Here is a 23,993-nt window from a genome sequence, read left to right on the forward strand (position 1 = left end):
TCATCTGGTTCAAAAGCACTGTCATCCACAAGAAACAGGGGGAACATTCAGCAAAAATATCAATTTCAATCACCTGTTTTACATTATGTCATCAAAAAGATACACAGTAGAGGAGCGCCTGGGTGGCTCATTTGTTTAAGCATCCACTCTTGATTTTGGCTGAGATCATGACCTCAGGTCATCAGGCTCTGTACTCCTCTCTGAGTCTGCCTGTCCCTCTGCTCCTCCCCTACTTGCACCCGCTCTTTCGCTTTCCCTCAAATAAATAAAATCTTTTTTAAAAAAGATACATAGTAGAGTTATTAGTAAATTGGGAAATGATCAAGGTGAGCCAAACCCAGCCCTTGCTCTGAGCTCCCTTCAGACACCTATTGCCTTTAGCCGCCATCTTTACCTTCCTGTAAATTGTACATAACCTCTCCCTCCTATGAGCTTCTGAAACTGTGCCTCTTCAGTAATGCCTGTCAGCAGCTGCCTTCTTAACAGCTATATATTAACATGTCTTCTCCATTCTACCACGCTGTAGGTTCTTTTAGGTCATTCTAGCATCTCCCTAAAACTGCACATAGTGGGCTTCCCAACTGTGTCACATCTAAGTGACTACGTACGAAGCATGCCACTGTGATACCTGTATCAGGGGATCTGGGATGCTTTTTTTTTTTTTTTTTAAAGAAATCTGACTTTCTTATAGAACAATGACTAAAATAATAATCACATTGGTATGTGTGTGCATATCAATTCCTTTTTTTAGAAGTAGGAAATCTATAAAAACTTTTTAAAACAATTTCTTATTACTACACTCATTCATAGAAAAGCTAGAATATATAGAAATGAAAATTGAAGATGGACCAGAAAAGAAGCATTATATTTTAAATTATACCCTTCTGCCTTTTCTCTAAGTAAAGATAGCCTGGTATAGCTACTGATATACATAACTGCATGTTTTGGTATAAGGATATACAGAACTATATATTTTTGTTGCATTTCCTCACTTAACATAAAGTACATATTTTTTGTAGGTCATTAAACATTATTTTACAACCTAAATGTTTTGACTGTATAGTATTAAAAAAATGTGTGTTCCATAATTTATACAATTTCTTATTTTTCTTCCTTTCACTTTTTTTAAAATCATGCTGCAAAAACAAAACAAGGTTGGTGAATGTTCCCCCCATATTTCTCATGAAACAGCAGTGCTGGGGCACCTGTGTGGCTCAGTCAGTTGAGTGACTGATTCTTAATTTCAGCTCAGGTCATGATCTCAGGGTTGTAGGATGGAGCCCCACACTGAGCTCTACACTCAGTGTGGAGTCTGCTTGAGATTCTGGCTCTCCCTCTCCCTCTGCCCCTCCACTCACTCTTTCTCTTACTCTCAAAATAAATAAAATCTTAAAAAAAAAAAAAGTAGTGCTTTTGGACTAGTTGAATAAGGTTTCTAATCCTGCAAAATGTTTCGATCTCTACGGCTATAGTTTTGACTATATCACTGATTACTCAAAATTAATTCATACTGAGGGATTGTTGGGTCAAAGAATAAGCCTACTTCTACTATTTCCGATGCATATTGCCCAAATCAGCAGTGCACAGTTCTCAGTATCTCCACCTGCACCAGGATTACCATTTTGAAAAAACCTTTCCTTACATAGCATTTTGAAATCAGTCTCCAGAACGCACCCCCCCAACTCTCTACTTTTGTCCCCTAGTGTCTTGCTGACCAATCTTCTCCACTGCCTTTCCCAAACCTTTCATGTTTTTCCACAGCTCAACATCTTATGAAGGTTTTGCTATAACAATGTAATTTGCCTAACTAGTATTTTATCCCCTTAGATTCTTACAGCCAAAGTGTCAATCAACTAATCTGAAAAACTAATCCATGCTAATGTAAAAGGACTCATGTCCAGCAACCTGTGTGCAAGATAACTAGTGCAATTTAAGGAATATAGATTATTTGATCCATAATGCATTTGATTGACCTTAAAGAGCAGTGGTTCTCAAATTTTACTGCACATTGAAATCACCTGGGGAGCTTTTAGAGCTCCTGATGCTTGGGACTCACCTCCCAGAGATTCTGAATAAAGCACAGAACTTGGGCATCAGGATTTGTAAAGCTCCTTGGGGATTTTAATGCAGCATCTGTGTTTGAAATGACTTCAGAGAAAGATCTCAAGTAGCTTCTTCTTAGGTTATATTGGAGGATCCCAAGGAAAGACAAAGTACAGTGAACAAAATCTCAATTATCTGACTTACCTGCACAAGATAAAGGAGACAAGAATGGGCAGGAAGAGGTGCAGCATTTGCCAATGACACAGAATAAAAGCAGCATCCATCATTCTTGATGCTGGGCACGTGCCGACTGTGCTAAGAAGTAGGCCAAGCTTCACCTCTGAAGTAGCTTCAGTGGCTTTTGTCAATGAGCAAATCAACTCTAACTAAAATTGCTTGGGTAACAAACTTCATGCCATGCAATTTAGTGGTAGCTCCCCAGGTTTCAATGAGATAAATCACTTCCAGTTTACATTTGTTTTACCATTTCAACAAGGTTGGGCAATCCCACAGATTTTCTCCACAATCTGTAGTGGACCCTTGGAACAACTCTTAGAGTTATAACTAGAAGTTCCAGACATCTAAATACATTATTAAACCTCATAGCAACCTCCTAAGGTAGGTTTTAAGCCTGTTTTACAGGGAAAACAGAGGACCAGAGAAGGTTTGTAAATTGCCTGGCCTTGATGCCAGCAAGTGGCCTGGTTGGGATGGGACTCAGGGAGGCATACCTCCAGCAGTCATGCTTTCGTATTTATTTACAATGTGTCAAGTCACCTTGTCTTTTCCCTGGCACAATTTGAAGTGACATTAGTAAATTGCTTTAATGGGTAGAATATGCTATCATGTGGCCTTAACAATCTTTCTGATACTTCACAATTTAGAAGAAAAGTGATGAGAGCCACTTCTGGGCAAACCCACTCTCAAGCCAGTGTCAGGTGAGGATAACTGGTTACCTTATTTATCTCTGTGACTTGGCTTTACACACAGTATCAGTCCCAAACGCCAGCTGAGGGCACATTTTATACAGAGGATCATCGGGTCCAAAGGTCTTGCCCTTGTTGGGTTGACAGCCTATAGTTGGGGAAGAATGGCTTTTCTCTGAACCTGACTTTTCCCAAATTACACATGATGGGGAAGACTCCTTTGGTGACCTGAAAACTAAGAAAAATCTCTGTAGCCGATATAGCAGTTGGATTTTTTTTCATGTTTTTCTTATTCCTCTAACTAGTCATTCTTCTTTTTATTGTTGAAGGCCATTATAACCCACCCAGGTAAAGACAATTTAAGGTCTTTAAAAGAACTTTAAAGGATACCACTCCCAAATTACATAATTTCTGAAAGAAGAGAGGGACTTCAGGGCTTCCTACAAGAAGACCGCCTTTCTTGGGACAAATGCTAGAGAAGGGAATGGTCATTCTTCCACCAGGTCAGCATTACAGTCAGAAGGAGGGAAGAAAGGAGATCTATAACTTCACAAACCATTCCTAAGAGACAACAGGGAACAGAAAATATGGCTAAATTTAAGAAAAACGAATCGCTGGGGTGTCTGGCTGCCTCAGTAGGTGGAAGAGGTAGCTCTTAATCTCAGAGTTGTGAGTTTGAGCCCCGCATTGGGAGTACAGGTTAGTTAAAAATAAAATTTTTTAAAAATAATTTAAAAAAAAAGAAAACCAAATCCCAAGTAGGAATGTGCTACAATACCCTCCTTCAGGGGCTTTTTGATAGGACAAAGCCTCAGAGACTCTGTGATTTTACACACAATTAGAATGGACAGGGAAAAGGAATATCAGCCTGCTAGGAAAATCATGATTTTTTTTTTTTTCTCTCTCTCTCTTTCTATAGTCACTCCTGAAAAAAAAAAAAAAGAAAAAAAAAGGGAGCTTACAAAAATAACCTGAGATTAAGAAGGGTTAGAATAATAGGACCCAGCCTTGGTTGCAGACTGTAGTTAAGATTTTAGATTCTCTGGCACTAAAATTAATGTCTCTTACTGTAGAATAAACTGCAGTTACACCGCACTGTCTACGGGGAGAAGAAATCCATCCCCAAGGCACAACAGACAGAAATGCTCCCCTGCCAAGGTGAGCAGGAGTATCCTGGCTCAAAGATGATCTCCTTGACAATCAAGGACAGAAAAATGCTGCAGAGCAGGCAGAAAACAAGTGCATCACACGAACCGCGGCTGCCACCCCCTCCGCCGCCTGGTCTTCGGAGCGGCAGCCAGGCCTCCTGGCCTCCTTCTTGGGCTGAGCTGATAAGCACCGCGCACGGAACGGGAGATCACGGGAGATCACCGCGGTTACTCAAGTGCTCGCAGGGCCCTGCCAGCTGCCCCCAGAAACAGACAGCTCCACAGTCAGGGGACCTCGGGAGATCGCGGGGGCCCGCTTCTGCTTTTAAGGTGGCTGCACACGACCAGGAATCAGAGACTGTTTTCTCCCACAGCCTTCCTAAAACATTTAACTCACTCTCTGCTGGCCCCTACAGAAGAAGGAAAATGGGGAGATTTTATAAAAATGCTGAAAAGTGTTTTTATTTTATTTTTTTTTTTTTTGACGTTGCCAACCAAGAAAGAGGGGGGATATTTAGGACAGACGAAGGGTTAAACAGTTGTCAAATTCTATTCAAGAACTTCACCTTCGCGGGCACCAACGCAGAGGAGAAGATACAGATCTAGCCGGCTGCTAGCAAGGAGGCAAATGCGACACCCCGAAAACGCCAGACTGAACCACCTTAAAAATCGATCGCCTAATTGCGTTAGAAAAATATGCGTTCTCGTGGGACGCGGTCCGGAAATCTTGCTTTCCCCCTTCAAATATTACTTAAGAGGAGGGAGAGAGAATCAGCTCTGGGCTGCGTCTCACCACTTGCTGTGCGCTCCGGAAAGTCGCGTCCAGCAGCATCAGCTTCCAGGGATCCGACACGGAGCTGGGCAGGGGGATGTAGATGTAATAAGCAACCAGCGCCACCAGGGCGGTGAGCAGGACACAGGACGACCTCATCCTCCTCCGGCTCGGCGTGCCCGCGGGTGGACGCGGAGGAGAGATCGGTGCCACCCAAAGACCTCCGGCAAGTTTCTGTAAGGGTCAGCCGCTCATTCACCGGTTTCTTATGCGCCCAGGAGCCAATCAGAGGCGGCGTCGGGAGGAAGTCGGAGCGCTGACGTGCCTCCTCTTCGGTGTCCTTGCAAAGTGTTGCAGCCACTCGGGGTTTGAGAACGGTCGCGGGCTGCGCTCGGCGCAGCACAGCGGACTCTGGAGGACACAGGTCTGTATTGCACGCCCGTAACTAAGGGCTCGCTCCTGCAGGATCCCAAACTAAAACCCAGAAGAGTTTCGGTGTGATGAGTCTCTGTGTGTGTGCAAAGCCCGTGGGCCACTCTGACTCACAATGGAGATACTGAGAAAGAATAAAATTACACTGTCTTCTAGAGCCAGACTTGCAATGGAATATAAATTCTAGCTGATACGTGCTGGAAAAAGATACTAAATTCCCATAGTTCAATCAGTGACAAGCCAGTAGCATAGCTAGCATCCAAAGTCTTGGTTTCAAATCTCATTCGCCAGTAAAAAGAACCAGGACTCTGATGGCTGAGGGTGATTCCAAGGCCGGGGCAAGTAAAGTACAAGTTGAGTCTGTTGTGCTAGAAGGTAAGGAAGTGCTCAAAACTGATGGGACTGGTCAAAAGGACACAGGTGACAGCCTGAAGGATCTCCCAATAGCAAAGGGGGGGGTATTTTTAGCATCAAAAATAATTAATGGATTATAAATAACATAAAAGCCAGAAATCTATACTAATATACAAGAATAAATAAATGAGGAAATGCCACCTGAAAAAAAATTCTTTCAGTGGGTCAATGAAAGCAGAAAAATCACTTGAGTCCACATTGCTGATGGGGGAAGAAAGGGTGGATATAGAATGGGCCCAAGAACTTTACTAGCAGAATTACAAGCAGAGATCCAGGAGGAAAATATTTGGAAGAACTGTTTTAAGGAGGTGGTATGAGGACAGCTCCAAACTTATCAAACTAGGCCTTAAAACACTTGGTACATATAATTTTTCACCTTAATATAGTCATTTAAATTTAATCTGATCCAGAGAAGTGAAAAAGTCCCAAGTATGGGACTGATAATGAGACTATTAGGAGAAAATGTGTTTCTTGTTTGAAATTGGAAGAAAACATTTATGTAAAGAGGACACTTCAATGGCATTTCAAGCATTCAAGTTTAAATCATTGTTTTGTAGCTTTTGTTGTAGCCACTGGTTAAGCACGTAACTCTAAACAGAAAGAGTTGTATATGTTTGTGGGTGAATGCATGTGCATAAAGTTAGAAGCTAATCTTTATAGGTGATTAGAAATAATCCCAGAGATACCAACCAAACTGACTACTAAATTAATATAATTTGTTTTCAGGTAATCTGTAAAATAATTCAAAGTTTTACTTTGTAGATTTCGATATTTTCTTCCTAGATTTTGATTATATTCATAAAATCATAGATCTTAGAGCTGGTGACAAACCACAACAAACCCCCCACATTTGACTCATAGCTTTTATCTTTAGCAGTAGTAACAAGCTCAGTTTTATAGACGAAATTCTCGAGGCCGGGAGCAGCTTGCTCACAGTCCTCCAGTTTGTAAGCGATAGAACCAATATTTACTTCTCCTACCTCCTAGTGCAGTACGATTTCTCTTAAGCAGTACACTAAGAAACAAACCAAGAAGGATGGAAGGAACCACTGTAACTCTCCATGCTTCTGTAAATCTCAGAAGTTTAAAAAAAAAAAAGAGAGAGAGAGAGACTGCTTTGAGATAAATTTAAACATCTTCATTACTTGTTTCCAATACTTCATTCATTCAACATATATACCTAGCCTAGGAAATAAAGGAGTGAGGCAAGGCAATAAGGACCCTGCTCTTTTTGATTTTTCACACTTGGTGGTGATGGGGGCGGGCGTAGGGAGAATGTAAGGAAGGTACAAGAAGATGGTCTGCAGTAAGATACAAGTTGGGGCCTTTGACCAAAGATATTTATTGCTTAAAACTGGGCACATTCTATTTTCTAAAAATTGCTGTGCTCTCCAGGGAACTGAATGTTATTCTGATGTCCTTGGTGGATCTACCCACGAGAAAAGGGGTAGCCTATGTAGATGACTGGGCATAGTTGTTGGTCCTGAGGTGTATCTGATGGAAAGTAATCAGGGTTCCAGACAATCTCATGCGAATTTGAATATCCTCTTCAAGTAAGTTCCAGGCTCCTTTCCAGACCTCACTCTGGGCTGGTCTGGCTGCCCCTGCCTACCTCTGTAACTCACCTCTTGCCCTCTCCATCTGTCTTCTATGCTGCAACCACATTGGCTTCCTTCCGATCAGATACGCTAGGGCTTTTCTGCCTCGGGATCTTTATACAGGTCATTCCGTGCTGTTTCCTCTGCATGGCACTCTGCTCCTGTTTTCCATCCTCATTGGCTCGTTCTTATTACTGCGATCTCTGCTTAGGTGTCACTTCCTCCGAGTGACAATATTTTGTAACGTTCAGCATGTAATTGGGCCCTGAAGCTTGTGAGTACCTTCTGTAACTGCTAAGTGACTACCTATTGGTCTTATCTTCCTCACAAAGTTAATTTAAAAGACCTACCTCTGAGTAAACATGGAAATGAGTTGGAAAGAGCGTTATGTTGCTGGGTACTTATATCCTGAAGGAACCATTTTTAAAGTGATTTTCAATATTTCTGAAAACACTAAAATGATTTTATTTCAGAATCTTGTTTCAGAAAGACTAGTGGATATTTGCCTGCTTAAAAGCCAATCTTTTAGCAGTGTCGTGGTTAAGTGTCTTTTCTCCATTTTCCATTTTTTTTTTCAGATTCTCAGACTGATGCAAAAAACTATGGGTAACATATTTAAGGCTTATCTTCCTATGATTCCTGAGAAAGTGACTTCATAATTTTTTTTATATAAAGTGGCTCCTCCCATTTTATGTGTGCACCTAGGAACCAGATATTTTTTTTCAGGCATACGTATGCAATTATGTATCAAGGAATTGATAATATTCAAGCTTATATAACGTCACAATATATTACAATTACCTTATTACCTTGGGACATAGATGTCATTTGTTTTCTAAGGTCTGCAGACATTTACCAATGACCTACTAAGTACTGAACACTATCATGCTTGGGGATGGGATAATATCCCTGCATGGAAGGAGTGCTCAGTCTACTAGGAAAAAAAATAAACAGTACACAGGAAAATGAAAGAAAACTGCTAAGCGCTATAGTAGAGGTGTAGAAAGAATAGTTTTCAAAGGTGTGTGGAAGCACATCAGACACACAAGCGGAGAAAGGCATATGCAAGCATACTGTGTAATCTAAGGTTTGTGGCATGAGCATGAAACCTTCAGAGAGTAGCTTCTCCTGATGTTATGAATAATACAGAATAATAAAATTAATAAGCAGAAGTTTCAGGTCTGTTTTTGTTGTTTTTAAGTAGGCCCCACACCCAACATGGGACTCAAACTCACAACCCAGAGATCAAGAGTCATATGCTCTACCAGTTGAGCCAGCCAGACATTCCTCAGGTCTGTTCTTAACTGAACTACCAGTGGAACCAAAGATAGTGATGTACAATCAGAATTTATTTCACTGATTTAAATGAATGTATATATATCAAAGATAGGAAAATCTGTCTATGCATCTCAGGAATAAATGACTTCTATTGATAAAATATGCTTGATAATAATTGTTTAAAATATCCACTGGCCTAAGTTTAGGCCAGGTAGTCAGGATGACATTTAAAGTTTAGCAATTAGACATGCTAAAAATAAATCAAGTGGGTTATATATTTCAGTTAGGTTTCTCTACTGTTTCTTGGTTTTTAAATATGTGCTTATCTCAGAAAAATAAACCGTTGGTTAGTTCTTTTGGGCATTTACTTTTGTTAGTCCCCAGAATATGCCCAGAAGTTATTCTTTTTATTTTTTTATTTTTTTAAAAAGATTTTATTTATTTGACAAAGCGAGAAAGACATCACAAGTAGGCGGAGAGGCAGGCAGAGAGAAAGGGAGAAGCAGGCTCCCTGCTGAGCAGAGAGCCTGATGCGGGGCTCGATCCCAGGACCCTGAGATCATGACCTGAGCCGAAGGCAGAGGCTTAACGCACTGAGCCACCCACGTGCCCCAAAGTTACTCTTTTTAAAAATTTGAACCCCAGATTTAAGTTCTTACCTATTCTAGTGTCTGCCCTAAGCTCTATAGCCGGGTCCCAACTCAGTCCTAGGCACATAGCCAAAGTTCAGTAAATACATATAGCGGATAAAATCTAATATTGAGCTCTGAAGGGCCGACAATGTGAAAATCATCATCTCTCTTCCATAGCTAATATAATCAGGTAACAAATTGAATATAACACAATGACAAAAAACAGTAAGTTTACTAAATTCAAATCTGTTTTTTATGTATGTCTAATTTTGGGAAGTAATCCAAAACTTTTGAATATCTCCTCTGAGAGAGAGCACTTGGAAATACCCAAATCCTTTTTTTAAAGTAAAACTTTTATCCCTGTTTTATTTTTTCCAGATTTATTGAAATATAATTGATATGTCACATTGTATAAGATTAAGGTATACAATGTATTGATTTGATACACTTAAATATTGTGAAATGACTACCCCCAAGGCATTACCCAATACCTCCCTGGCGTGACATATTACCATTTCTTGTGGTGAGAACATTTGAGAGCTACTCTTCCCTCAACTTTCAAGTATATAATTCAGTATTATTAACTATAATCACCATGTTATACATAAGATCCCCAGAACTTAGTCATCTTATAACTGGCAGTTTGTACTCTTTGATCAACATCTCCCCATTTTCCTACCTCCTCCCCAGGCAACCACCATTTTACTCTCACTCTCAGTGAGTTTGGCTTTTTTAGATTTCACAAATAAGTGATGTCATTCAGCATTTTTCTTTCTGTATCTGACTTAAAAGTGGCAGTTTGTACCTTTTTACCAAACTTTCTCTATTTCCCCTACCTCCCAGCCCAAGGCATTCATTTTTCTACTCTGTTTCTAAGTTTGACATTTTATTTTATTTCATTGTTTTAGATTCCACATACTAAGTGATATCATGCAGTAATATTTGTCTTTCTCCATCTGGCCAATTTCACTTAAGCGTAAAATGCCCCAGGGTCCATCCATGTTGCTGCAAGTGGCAGATTTCTTTCTTTCTCATGGTTGAATTAGTTCACTGTGTTTGTGCACATGCACGTGCTTGTGACAGAGCTTCTTTATTTGTGTACCTGTTGATAGATATAGATACTTGTGTTTTTTTGTATATCTTGGCTATTGTGAATAATATTGCAATGACCAGAAAATATTGCAGATTCTCTCTCTGATATTCTGTTTTCATTTCATCAGAGATGCTGATCTCTACCTCTCTTTTTCTTGTACTGTCCTTATCTGGCTTTGGTATTAAGATAATGCTGGCCTTGTAAAGAGAGTTTGGGAGTGTTCCCTCCTCCTCAATTTTTTGGAAGTTTGAGAGCAATATGCATTAATTTTTTAAATGTTTGGTAGAATTCTCCAGAGAAACCAAATGGTGCTGGGCCTTTCTTCTTGAGACTCTTTTTTTTATTACTGTTGCCAGTTACTGATCTGTTCAGATTTTCTATTCTTAATGAGTCAGTTTTGGCAGGTTGTACATTACTAAGAATTTATCCATTTCTCCTAGGTTATCGAGTTTGTTGGCATGATTGTTCACAATATAGTCTCTATGATGCTTTGTATTTTTGTGTTATCAGTTGCAATGTCTCCCCCTCCATTTCTGATTCTACTTATTTGAATCTTCTTTTTTTTTAGTTTAGCTAAAAATTTTATTTTGTTTTCAAAATTAAATTTCAAAAAAACAGCTTTTAGTTTCATTCGTTTTTTCTGTTGTCTTTTTGTTCTATTTCATTCATTTCTGCTCTGATCTTTGTTATTTCCTTCCTTATACTAACCTTGGACTTTGTTCTTTTTCTAGGTTCTTGGCATACAAGGTTAGGTTATTTATTTGAAATCTTTATTTTTCTTAGTATGTTTATTATTATAAACTTCCTTCTTAAAACAGCTTTTGTACTATCCCACATATTTGAGTATGTTGTGTTTTCATTTTCATTCATTTCAAGATATTTTTTCATTTCCATTCTGATTTCTTTGACCCATTGGTTGTTCAGGAGTGTGTTGTTTAATTTCTACATATTTGTGAATTTTCCAGCTTTCTTCCTTTTATTGATTTCTAGTTTCATACTGTTGTGTTTGGAAAAGATACTTGGTATACTTAAATTTGCTCTGACTTGTTTTGTGACCTACCATACAATCTATTCTGGAGAATGTTCTGTGTGCACTTGGGAAGAATGTAAATTCTGCTGCTGTTGGATGGAATGTTCTGTATGTATCTGTTAGAGCCATTGGTCTAAAGCATGGTTCAAGTCCAATTTTGTTTTTATTCTGTCTAGATGATCTAACCATTGTTGAAGTCCCTGCTATTACTGTATTGTCTATTTCTCCTTTCAAATCTGTCAGTATATGTTTAATATATTTAGGCGCTCTACTGTTGGGTCCATATATATAGAGGATTGTTACATCTTTTAAATGAATTGATCCTTTTATCATTAGATATGGATGTTACATCAGCACTTTTTAAGGATTTTTTTTCCTTAAAGTTTGTTACTCAGTTGTGATAATTTGATATATATAGTAAAATATGACATGGCAGTCTTTTTTCTTTTTTGATATGGCAGACTTTTGATGCATTTGTTTAAATATTTTAAGTTTCTGTTATATTAAAGTTTATATCAATATAAAAATCCATTGATAAAATAAGTACATTTTAACAATCATTATATTCATGTGACAGAAAATGCACATTAAAGAGATACATAGGAAGATATTTAACCTTACTGAGAGTCAAGGAATGTAAAGTAATTTTCAGGATCTTGTTTTTCCCCTGCAAAAAATTATGAAGAGAGAATAGATCATAGATGAAAATAGATGTTATGAAAGGTAGGTAAATACACAGTATCCAGTTTCCTTTTATAAATGATGCCATGATACGAGTCTTCATGTAGAAAAAAAATTCCTTAATAAAGATTATTTTAAAAATTATATATACTTAAAATATATAAAAATAAGTTTCTTCTACATATTAAAATAAGTAAACATTGTACCTAAATGTAAATGGAACACTTAGCCCTTAAAATAATTTATGTTTTTTATTTTTATTTTTTTATTTTTTCATTAAAATAATTTAAAAAGCAGGATACTACCACAAACAATTGCTTAGGTTATAATAAGTAAATACATATTATGACAACAATTAAGTTTAAAGAAATGCAAAGTTTAAATACAACAACTGGAGATAAATATACCCAAACCTCAGATGCAATTCTGTTTATGTAGTAGAACTATGAATAATTTTAATTTCTTTTTAACACTTTCAGTTTTTTAATTTTCTTCATTCATTACTACCTAATAATATTTTAAAAATAATGTAGAAACAGAAGTTTACAAAAATACCTAAGAAAATTGGTACTAGAACCATCTTATACCAGATACACTTGAACTTTTATTGAAAGTTATACCTATTTACATTTATTTATCCAATTCAAAAATTGTATTTATAAAACAATCCTTTATATTTGTCACAAACTGCCTGTCCTAACAGAAGGAAAGTTGGCTGGGAATTCTTGACTATGCTCTACCATTCGCTGTCTATATGACCTTGGGAAGTTACCCAACTTTTTTTTTTTTTTAAAGATTTTATTTATTTATTTGACAGAGGGAGAGAGATCACAAGTAGGCAGAGCAGCAGGCAGAGAGAGAGAGGAGGAAGCAGGCTCCCTGCTGAGCAGAGAGCCCGATGTGGGGCTCGATCCCAGAACCCTGAGATCATGACCTGGGCTGAAGGCAGAGGCTTAACCCACTGAGCCACCCAGGCGCCCCGTTACCCAACTTTCTTGACTCTTAGTTTCTTCCTCCGTAAAACAATGGCTTGGACCCAGGATCTCTAAGATTCTTTCTAGCTCAAAGAATTACCAGTTATATGAGAATGCGAATACAAGGTAAACATTACAAAAGGTACTTTAAATAAGGCTCTAATGCCACACTTCTATAAGAAAAACGCAAAAGCTACCATGAAAAAGTAATTTATGTGTGGAAAAAAACAAGGAATGGTTAAGATATAGTATTAACTCAGTAAGTGATCATGATCAAATCACAGAAATGTGTATTGGCACAAAATTCTATCATTGGGAAAAAAACATGGAACATGATTAAAGTCTACTAGATTCATTGGCCTAAAGTTATTTTTCTTTACCTTTGGTAAGATAAATCATTCAGTTTTTGCAATATTCATGATTAACTCATTATAAATTTATAAATGGACACACACACACACACACACACCCCAATATATACACACATATACTTTTATATATATACACATATACTATTTCAATTAAGTGAAAGTCCCATTAATTTTAGAAATTATTTGATAATCTACTTCATAATAGCTGCACCTGACTCGTTTTTTCAAAAATTATCTTTTGGGTTCAGTTGGTCCAGCATGCAACCCTTGATCTTGGGATTGTTTTATTCTAGCCCCATGTAGAGCTTACTTTAAATAAATAAATAAATAAACAAACAAATAAATAAATAAATAGGGAATCATCTGACTTTTCATATGCCTTACAGTGAAAATGTTTGGGAGCATATGAATGGAACATCATTCCAAAGAAACCTTGCATGAGCATCATAGTGAACATTTAGTATATCTGTGGCCTCCCAGAATCTTTTGAACGCTTTTTTTTTTAAGATTTTATTTATTTATTTGACAGACAAGGATCACAAGTAGGCAGAGAGGCAGGCAGAGAGAGAGAGAGAGAGAGAGAGAGACAGAGAGAGGAGGAAGCAGGCTCCCTGCTAAGCAGAGAGCCTGATGCGGGGCTTGATCCCAGGACCCTGAGGTCATGACCTGAGCCGAAGGCAAGGGCTTTAACCCACTGAGCCACCCAGGCGCCCCACTTTTGAACACTCTTCATAAATGTTGCTTATTTCCCACATTGTGAGTCATGGGTCTGCAAGCTAGAGGCTATATATGTCACATTCCTAGTCTCTCTCACATCTCAGACATCCAGCATGTCCCCTAGATCCTGCCATTAGCAGTACTCATGGAATGCTTTTGTCTCAAAAGAGCATCATGAGGAAGGAGGTGTTGCATAGAATCTGGCTAAGGGCCACTGAGTTCTCAGTGGCATCAGAAGCGAGGGTTGCTGGTAGTCTGTGCAACTTATTCCCAGAGCACTGTGGACAATCTGGTGGTGGCTTTGGGTATTGCTCCAAGAAGCTTTAGGTTCTGAGAATGATTGTTTTTGTTGTTGTTAAAACTAGCTTGTGTGAGTTGGTTCTGTTCTTTGTGATTGAAAGCCCTGATTTAGTCATTTACAGAATAAATTCACAGTGATGGCTATCAGTTTTGCTTATCTTGGCTCTCACATTAATCTTCTTTTTAATTGCCAGCATCCTTGGTAATGACCATAAAATTATGACTCTTAGATTATTAAAAATGGTATCTTAATAGTCTTGCCATCAGTACCTGATTCCTTTTCTTTTTCTTTTCCATGTTTAGAAAGTGAAGTGAGCAGAGACTAATTTTAAGGTGTTCTTTAGCTCTAATATTCCATGATTTATTCCCAGTGCTCTTATTGATTCTGACTCTTCTCTGCCCAAAATACCTCATCCTAAATTTCACATTAGAGTCTCTGCCACAGAAAATAAATATGAAAAGGAACTTTAGCCTGGAGATCGGAAGCTAGGGTTTGAAGCCAGACCCAATATACTGACAATCCAGAATCTGTGATCCTGGCTACCTTGCACTGATGTTTTTTGGTTGTTTTACTTGGTACTCTACCCCTCAAGGTAATTAATATTTCTGTGACCTGAGGAAGGCAACCCCTAAGAGGAATGAGAAATAATAATAAGATTAGTATAGAAATAATGAAAATCATAAATTTAAATCCATAGTATAATACTTTTTTAACTACTTGAAGTATAAAAGTAGTAATAAGTTTTATAATCAATATAGTTTGTGTGTAGTTTGATAAATGAATATGTAATATTTAAGAAAATCTGACATCAGACTTGTGGTTTTTAATTAATAATTATGAAACTTCAGTTATACGTTTCAATAAGTAAATAATCAATGTTTAAATTCACTTTAATATCTCCTAACTCATGTTTAAATAATTACTGTAGTGGGACACTTGGGTGGCTCAGTCAGTTGCACAGATGGCTCTTGGTTTCTGCTAAGGTTGCGGTCTCAGGTCATGGTCTCTGGGTGGTGGGACCCAGCCCTGTGTCAGCCTCCGAGTTCAGCAGGGAGTCTGCTTGAGATTCTCTCTCTCTCCCTCCCTCTCCCTTTGCCCCTACCCCCTGCCCTGCTCATTCTCTCTCTCTCTCTCTCTCTCAAATAGTAAATAAATCTTAAATAAATAAATAAATAGTATAGTAAATTAGCATTAAACAAAGAACATGTAGGAACCAGAGTTCCTTTCCATGAAAGGTCCAGAAATTGAAGGCCCCACGTGCACTCTCCTGTTTGCCCTCAAGGAAGTAAGCCATTTTGTTTCAGAAGCACTGGAGGGAAGGAGAGGGAAAAAATGAGACCAGGTCTTTGAGGTAAAGATGGATTCTGGCTTCCAGTTTATTCTTCCCTGTCCTATCTTCATTCTCCCATAAAATCAGTTAAATAAGGTGGATTAATGATGGATTTCCCATCAATCTTGATGAAGAGCAAGCTTAAGCAGATACATCTAATTTAGAACACTAAAGAAAATGGTGTTTTTTTGCTCCTAGTACTGTGGAGCAGATTCCCAGCCTTTATAAAAGTAGTGGAACCAGAGGGTCCAGAGGTTCCAGCTGGCTCAGTTGGAAGAGCATGTGACTCTTGATCTCAGAGTTGTGAGTCCCAGTCCCATGTTGATTGCAGAGATTATTTTTTAAAAAGATAGTAAACTTTAAAAAAAAAAAAAAGGAGTAGTGGGGCCGGTATATTTTGACTCAGCCTAAGCTATTCAAGACGCACGGGAAAGATACCACTGTGGGATCCCTGGTTTTTTGGAATGTGTCCACATTTGAGAGGAGATATAAAAAGGTCAACCAAGTGAAGCTGGTGGAGGTATAATCCAGTAATGCGGTGTAAACCAAGGACAGTGAAATAGAACTTAGCTCTTTATTTGCATGGCTTAGGAAATAAAGCCTATGATTAATGCCCCGTCTCTTGGTTCAAGAAGAGGAACTGTGGTGTTGTAATAAGCATTTTTTTTCTGTCTTGTGAAATACCAAAGTCAAGTCAAGAAATCAAGCCAGAGCTTCCTCAAGACAGTACAATGTTGGTTTTAACTAAAAAATTCCTTCCTTTTGATAATCTTGTGATAATCAAACACAGTTGATTTTTCTTTAGGGACCTAAGATAATAAAATGGTAAATATATTCATTATAATTCTAACAAGATAATGGAATAAACTAACCTTTTTTTTTGTTTGTTTTTGTTTTTGAGATCTGCATGATTAGTTGTAAAGTTATGGGTAGATGATTAATTTCTAGTTTTAAAAATTTAGATAAATATATGAATTGTGTTTTCCACCACAAGGTATTCCAAGAGTTTCCAGGATATGGGTCTTTTAACTTATGTTTCTTATTTTCATAGCATGAAAACATATTTGTTCTATCTGCTTTGGGGGAGAGTTGGTAAAAGACCTTGAGTGTTCATGGGACAGATCTTAGATGTATGTTACTGATAACTAACAGGGAGTCAAGGGTTTGATAAGGAAAATAGCACAATTAGGGGTACTTTGCTTCCCTAACTTAAAAATTATAAAAACAATCCATGTTCACAATTTTAAAAATCAAACAATATAGAAGTGCTGCCTAGAGGTATCTATTATATGATAACATATTGGCTTTTAATTTCATGTTGGCATTCCAAAGAGCAGTAATTTAATACATATAAATTCTTTGGTCAGTCACATTCATGTGAAAAGGAAAAGAAAATAAACAAAAAGTATTTTAGGAAAATGAAACAATGTAATTTTAAAATCTTGATAAACATCTCAACTCAATATGATACTATATATAACAGCTCCATTTAATCTTCAAAAAGAGAAGTAGGCAAAATGTTAATGAAAAATTAAAGGAAATTATGCTTAATGAAGGAGAAAATAGCCTAATATTTTAATCGCCTCTATAAAATAAGTTCAACTGTGTGTGAAAGAGAAGGTAAAAATAATGACAGATAAAGCATTAGATTTTTTTTTCCACACCTGTGACTATATCAAGCATTACAACTTTCATGTTAGTGTGCATTAGGGAAACATTTTTCTATTTTATACACATTACCATGAAATTACCTCTCTTCTATGGATGGTTAGGATGCTATATGGCCATGTGAACTCCAGTTGCACAAAAAGAAAGGCAGTAGGATAAAACAGGGATTGTTTAGATAGAACTCACTAAACTCTGAGCTCTGTAGGGCAAAGTCAGCATCAGCGTTTCTCTTAGTTGTATCCGCAGTGCCTAGCACAGTGCCTGGTATATAATAAGTACTTCATAAATATTTGTGAGATAAATAATACTAGTGACAGCTAGCATTTATTGAATGCTTTCAGTGAACTATTCTAAACACTAATATTATTTTATACAGTCCTCACAAAAACTCACAAACTGCTTCATAGAATATCTATTAGTACAGGAATTTACAACTTATGGGATATGAGTTCAAAGGCAGTGGTACCTAAAAAAAGTTTATAGTTAGTTCATTATAGGACAAAGGTTAAGAACTTTCAGAATCATACAATTGCCTGAATTTTAGGTTTCTTCTCATTTACTGTTGTCTAAAGTATGGAATTCTTTTCCTTTCTGTACTCTCTGGTCTTTAGCATCTCATACAGTTTACTTGGTCCCATATACTTGCTACAATTTCAGTAGCTCAGTCAACATGGGCTTAAAACTTCTTTTTGGCTTTCAGCAATTTGACTATGATATGCAAGACTTTCTTAGTATTTATCCTAAGTTGGGTTTGCTGATCTTTTGGAAGTAGAAACCTTTTCTTCTAGCAAAAGCTATGTCTTTTGTCAAATTTGAGAGATTTTTGGCCAGTTTCTTAACAGTGGGACTCCAATTATATATGATGTTTTTCCACAGGTTCCTGAAGCTGTCATTTTTTTTTTATCCAAAATCTTTGTCTTGTTGTTAATATTGAATAATTTCTATTAATCTCTTTTCAAGTTAATGAACATTTTCCTACATTCTACTGTTTAGCCCATCCAGTTAATTTTAGATTTTAACTGTTATATTTCCCATTTTAGAAAATTTTGAAAATGGAAACAGATTCCATTTTGTTCTTTTTAAAAGTATGTTTATTGAGGTATTACTTACAAAAGGTAAAATTCATGAGTTTTGACAAAGGTATACATTTGTGTAGCTATAACCACAATAAAAAATGAGTACTTCCACCATTCCCAAAAGTTTTCTTGTGTCATTCTATACTAAAACTGTCTCTTCAGCCTTAGCTTCTGTCAATCACCAATCTGTTTTTTGTCCCCATCTTTGTCTTTTTCAGAATGCCATATAAATAGAATCATAAAACATGTAGCTTTTTGTTTCTGGTTTATTTTACTTAACATAATGCATCTGAGAATCATCCTTTTTGTTACATGGAAATTGCTGAGTAGTATTCCATATTTGGGATGTACCACTATCTGTTTATGCATTCACTAATGAGACACATTTAATTTTTTTTCCAGTTTTTAGCAATCATGAATATTTCCTCAAAGATTCTTACGTGTAGGAATGGGACTGCTGGGTCTTATGCAGTCATATGTTTAACTTTTTTTTTTTTTCAAGATTTATTTATTTATTTGAGAGAGAGAGAGTGAGCGAGCAGGGGGAGGGGCAGAGGCAGAGGAAGAGACAGAAAGAAACTCAAGCAGACTCCTCACTGAACGCAGAGCCCAAAGTGGGAGCAAGACAAGGAGCTTGATCTCACCACTCATGAGATCACCATCTCAGCATAAGCCAAGAGTCAGCCACTTCACAGACTGAGTCACCCAGGTGCCCTTATTCCTTATTTCAATTCAGCTTGGCTTTTATATGTTTTGTATATGGGAGTTCATTGTGATGTTTCATTGAAGAAATACTCAAAAAGCTTGAAAACTTAACTATAGAGAACAAATTGATGGTTACCACAGGGAAGATTGTTGGGGGAATGGGAGACATAGGTGATGGCAATTACAGAGAGCATTTGTCATGATGAGTACCAAGTGATGTATGGAAGTGTTGAATCACTAAGTTGTACACCTGAAACTAATATTACACTGTATGTTAACCAACTGGAATTCAAATGAAAACTTAAAAAAAAAGCTGGAAAACAGTTAATAAATGACTAAATTGTCATTATAACATGTAGATAATATTTAGAAATTTTAAAATCTTTCTTCCCTTCCGCATTTTCATATTTTAGTCCTCATTTCTTCTTTTGCTTATCCTTATTTAAAAAAAAAAATTGGGTACCTATTATGTAGTGGGTAGTGACCTGGTTACCGGAAATATACCAGGGAACAAAACAGACAAGACTCTCTGCTTTCATGGAGCTCACATGCTAGTATAGAGAGACAGACAATAAGCAATGACATAACTGCCGGTAATAATGGCTATGAAAGTAAAAAAAAAAAAAAAAAAAAGGCAAGGCAAAGCGGACCAGAGGTGTTTGGGAAGGGGCTACAGTTCTGGTTGGGGTAGCCACCTAGGCTGATTGAGATGGTGCATTTGAAGAAGAATTGAAAGAAAAGAGGAAAAAAGTCATGCATGTATGAGGGAAGAACATAAAAGCTGAGGAAACAGCCTGACTCAGGAGCATGCCTTCCACATGCTCCTGACACGAGGAGCAGCAAAGAGGCTGGGGTGGCTACAGGTGAGTAAAACTGTGCAGGGGAGAGGTGATGATGTCGGTAAGGATTGTGCTGGGGCCATAAAGTCTATTGTGAGAACACTGGTTTTAGAATGGAAGAAATGGGAAGCCATGAAAGGCTTTTGAGCATAGTGACAAGATCTGACTTCTGATTTAACAGGCATGCTCCAGCAGCTTTACTGAGAATAGACAGTGGAGGTTCTAAGGGTGAAACTGAGGAGATGAGTTAGTAGCTACTGCAATAATTCAGGTAAGGGAAGATAGTAGCCTACAAAAGGGTAATGGAGGGGCTAAGAACTTGTCGGCTTCTGTATGTATTCTGAAGGTAGAGCCAACAAGATCTGTATTTGTAAAAGCGCAACACATCTTAGCACTCTTGGTCACAGGCAATAGAAATCAATTCTATCTTGAAGGAAAAAAAAAAGATTATTTATTTATTTATATTTTTTTTTTTGCAGAATCAGTGTAAGGATCAACCTTGGGAAATGGGCAAGAGCTAGAGAGGAGGAGGAGTATGTAGTGGAAACACCAGCAGAGATTATTGGACTCAAAGACTCCAGTCTGCATACTGTTGTTGCTATCAGAATACATATGATCCTAACTGCTTTCCATAGCTTTAGCACATGCTAAGCTTGTCCTATGAAGAGATGAAGAGAGCATCTGACTGGCAGAGCTTTAATCATGGGAAGAATGTGTCCCCATTCATATCTGTGGTAACAAAGAAGCAGTACCTCTCATTAAAACCATATTCCCATGAGGGATTTCTCAAAAGGGAAATCAGACTATTATTAGGAAGGAAGGGTTAAACGTTGAACAGCCAGGAAAACAACTGTTCACTAAAACATGATGATAAAAGTTTGAAAATTAAAAAAAAAAAAAAAAAGGAAAGTAGAGGGAGAAATAATCTCAAATTCTATTGGCTAGATACAAACACTAAGAACATTTTTTGTATTTCTTCATAATTTTTTTCTATACATAGTATTTATATATAGTTGCATTGTGCACTTAAATATCATTTAAAATCTCACTTTTTAAATAATTTTCCCAATGAACTTGTTATTTCTTACATGTAATTTTTTAAAAAAGATTTTATTTATTTGATAGAGAGAGAGATTGATCAAGAGATGGGAGGCAGAGGGAAAAGCAGACTCCCTGATAAGTACGGAGCCTGATGCTGGACTTGATTCAGGGACTCTGGGATCATGACCTGAGCCGAAGGCATACACTTAACTGATTGAACCACCCAGGTGCCCTTCTTACATGTAATTTTTCCTTCATTATTAAACCCACAGTTAAACTGCTTATTGCAAATGACCATAAAATTGAGGTCAAATATTTACCGTTTTTGGATGACCTGGTTTCCATTTTTATTTCACCTGTATTAACAATTCCATTTTTTTTCCATTCATTTGAACAGTAGCAACAAAAATACTACTAGGTACAATCAAAGTATTCAAATTATTGTCATGGCAAATACTACTCTACCAAGATGAAGTTGCTGGCAAAACTTAACTGGCAGAGTTTTTGATATGGATAATTGCCTATGTTCATAAACTATTCAACTATACATGAATTAGATCAGAACCATTTGCATTAACACTCTTCTACTCATAAGTGGACTGGCTGTGGTATAAAAATCATTCAATTCTTGGGTAATGTACTTGAATGTCAAAGATGCAAATTATTTTATCCTTGATGTAAATTTATTAATTTTGGAAATATGCCACTGAATTTTTCCTGAAAAATTGTCATAAATAATGGGTTAGATAAAAGTAAAAATAAGAGATAAGATTATAAAATAAGATTGAAGGAATGGGGATCAGAAGGATTGGTAGAGAGAAGAGCAGGTGCAAAAAACCTTGAGAAGAAAAGGTGGTATAGAACTCAGAGAAAGTGAACATGGTGTAAGTTGAAGCTGGAAATGTAGGTAGAGGTCAGACCATGCAGGCCAAGTAGGACTGAAGTGTTTTAAAGAGGTGGTACTAAGATGAGTTTGTATTTGCATAATGTCACTCTGAATGCAGGTGGGAGGATGGATTAGAGAGCAATATTTATTCTTAGGGATCAATTACAATGTATTTATGAAACACCTAATGTATGCCTGGAACTGTTGATACAGGTACTGAAGATACATACATAAACAAGACCAACAAGGCTCTTATGTAATTGAAAGTATCTTAAGGTATTTTAAAGGTTAAAAAAAATACATATATATATGGATTATAAATAAAGATATTGGCACTTTTACAAGTATGATGTAAAATATAAACACTAATATTTTAATAAAGACAGAATAGCTTAATGAAAATAAAACATTTGATGTTGATTTTGCCACTAACTAGTTACCTGACCTTGGGTAAGGAATATAACCTCTATGGTGCTGGCCTTGGTAAAATTCTTCTGTAAAATAAGGAATGAAACTAACGAGCTGAGATTTTTTCCACATCTAAAATTTTTTAAATCAAATTACATAATTTGAAATAATGGCCTCATCATATTCCATATTTGGAAACCTCTTGCTCCATCAAGCAAAGCTAATTCTCTTTGTCCAAGTGAAACTTTAAGTGCTAAATTTGTATAGCCTTGGAAATCTATGGTAAGTGATTTATGGCCTAATGATTCATATGAATAAAGATACAATTCATATCCTAATTACTGGCTATTGAGGTATCTAAAATGGCTTCTTCTGGCTCCTGTGATTGTAATTTCTAAAGCTTTTTTATAGGCAGAGATGACAGCTTAAAAGATGCTGCATTATAACCTACTTGGATATATGACATTTCCATTGGAAAATGTTATTAATTCCAAGAAAGGACAGAATTCCAAGGCTAGTCATTAAAATTTTTGAAATAAATACCTTAAGTGATAAATTCTTAGAGGGACTGAATCTTTATATCTCGTGTGGCATTATATATAGGTACAGACTTGAAAAATACTTTGAGGAGGTAAGGATGGTGCTAGAAGGAGAAAAACAATTTCATGAAATTTGTGACATCACAATGTTAATATTTAGTTACAGTAAAACATTCAATCCTATGATGAAGTATTTAAATTTACTATAAAATAGAATTATTGGTTGAAAACATTTCACATTTAAAAATTTTTTTGTCACTCCACATGAAAGCACTTTATTTTTAAAAAATTTTTAAAGATTTTATTTATTTGAGAGAGAGAGAGAGAGAGCGCCAGTAAGCATGAGCAGGGCAGGGGCAGGGTAGTGGGGAGCCAGAGGGAGAGGGAGAAGCAGCCTCCTTGCTGAGCAGGGAGCATGAGGAGCCAACGATGGAGGGCTTGATCCCAGGACCCTGAGATCCTGACTGGAACCCAAGGCAGATGGGTTGGCAGATGGCAGAGCCACCCAGATATCCCAACATTTCACATTTTTAAAATAAAATCTAGAAATTGTAATATATTTCATTACAGCTTTAGGTAATAAAATCAAAGTCCACTACAACAGATATTGCCCATTTATTGCAACAGATTTAATTTTTCAGATATACTAGTTCTTATTAGGGTGAGTATGAGGTGGGAAAGATATCCTGTAACTCAAAATTAACTTTCCTAATTCCCCATTCTCTGCTGCTCTGAAGAATTTGAAAGAAGGAGATGGAGGGTGCGGGAATGGAGGAAAAAGAGGAAATATGAATAAGAGGGAATAAATTAGAAGAGGAATAAGGCTATGGAGGTCAAGAAAGAGAGTCACCCAGTTTGGAGATGGAGGTGAGAAAGCTAATCCTCCAAAGGAAGAATCTCAGTAGTTCTTTCACATTTCATTTTCTCTACCTTCAAAATTTTTATCCCCCATCTTTAGATATTGTTTTGTTGCTTGGGGGAAAATATGTCATACACTACTATCTGTCATACACTACAAAGCATTTAAATTCAGTTAATTAGTATTTGGTATCTGAAACCTGTTCATTTGGTATCCTAGGAGTTGTGGATGA

General features: G+C 37.0%; 1 protein-coding gene across 1 annotated transcript in view; it reads right to left on the reverse strand.

Annotated features, from left to right (window-relative positions):
- Nucleotides 1-5,246, reverse strand: part of NCEH1 (neutral cholesterol ester hydrolase 1) — a 54,594-nt gene extending 49,348 nt beyond the window's left edge. Inside the window, exon 1 of the mRNA XM_032842370.1 lies at nucleotides 4,911-5,246. Within this exon, the coding sequence (XP_032698261.1) occupies nucleotides 4,911-5,048 (138 nt within the window). The 5' untranslated portion in view covers nucleotides 5,049-5,246. The remainder of the gene's footprint in view (nucleotides 1-4,910) is intronic.
- Nucleotides 5,247-23,993: the final 18,747 nt, after the last annotated feature.

The sequence above is a fragment of the Lontra canadensis genome, unplaced genomic scaffold (assembly GCF_010015895.1).
Source record: "Lontra canadensis isolate GAN:19392208 unplaced genomic scaffold, GSC_riverotter_1.0 scaffold129, whole genome shotgun sequence".
Classification (NCBI taxonomy): Eukaryota; Metazoa; Chordata; class Mammalia; order Carnivora; family Mustelidae; genus Lontra; species Lontra canadensis.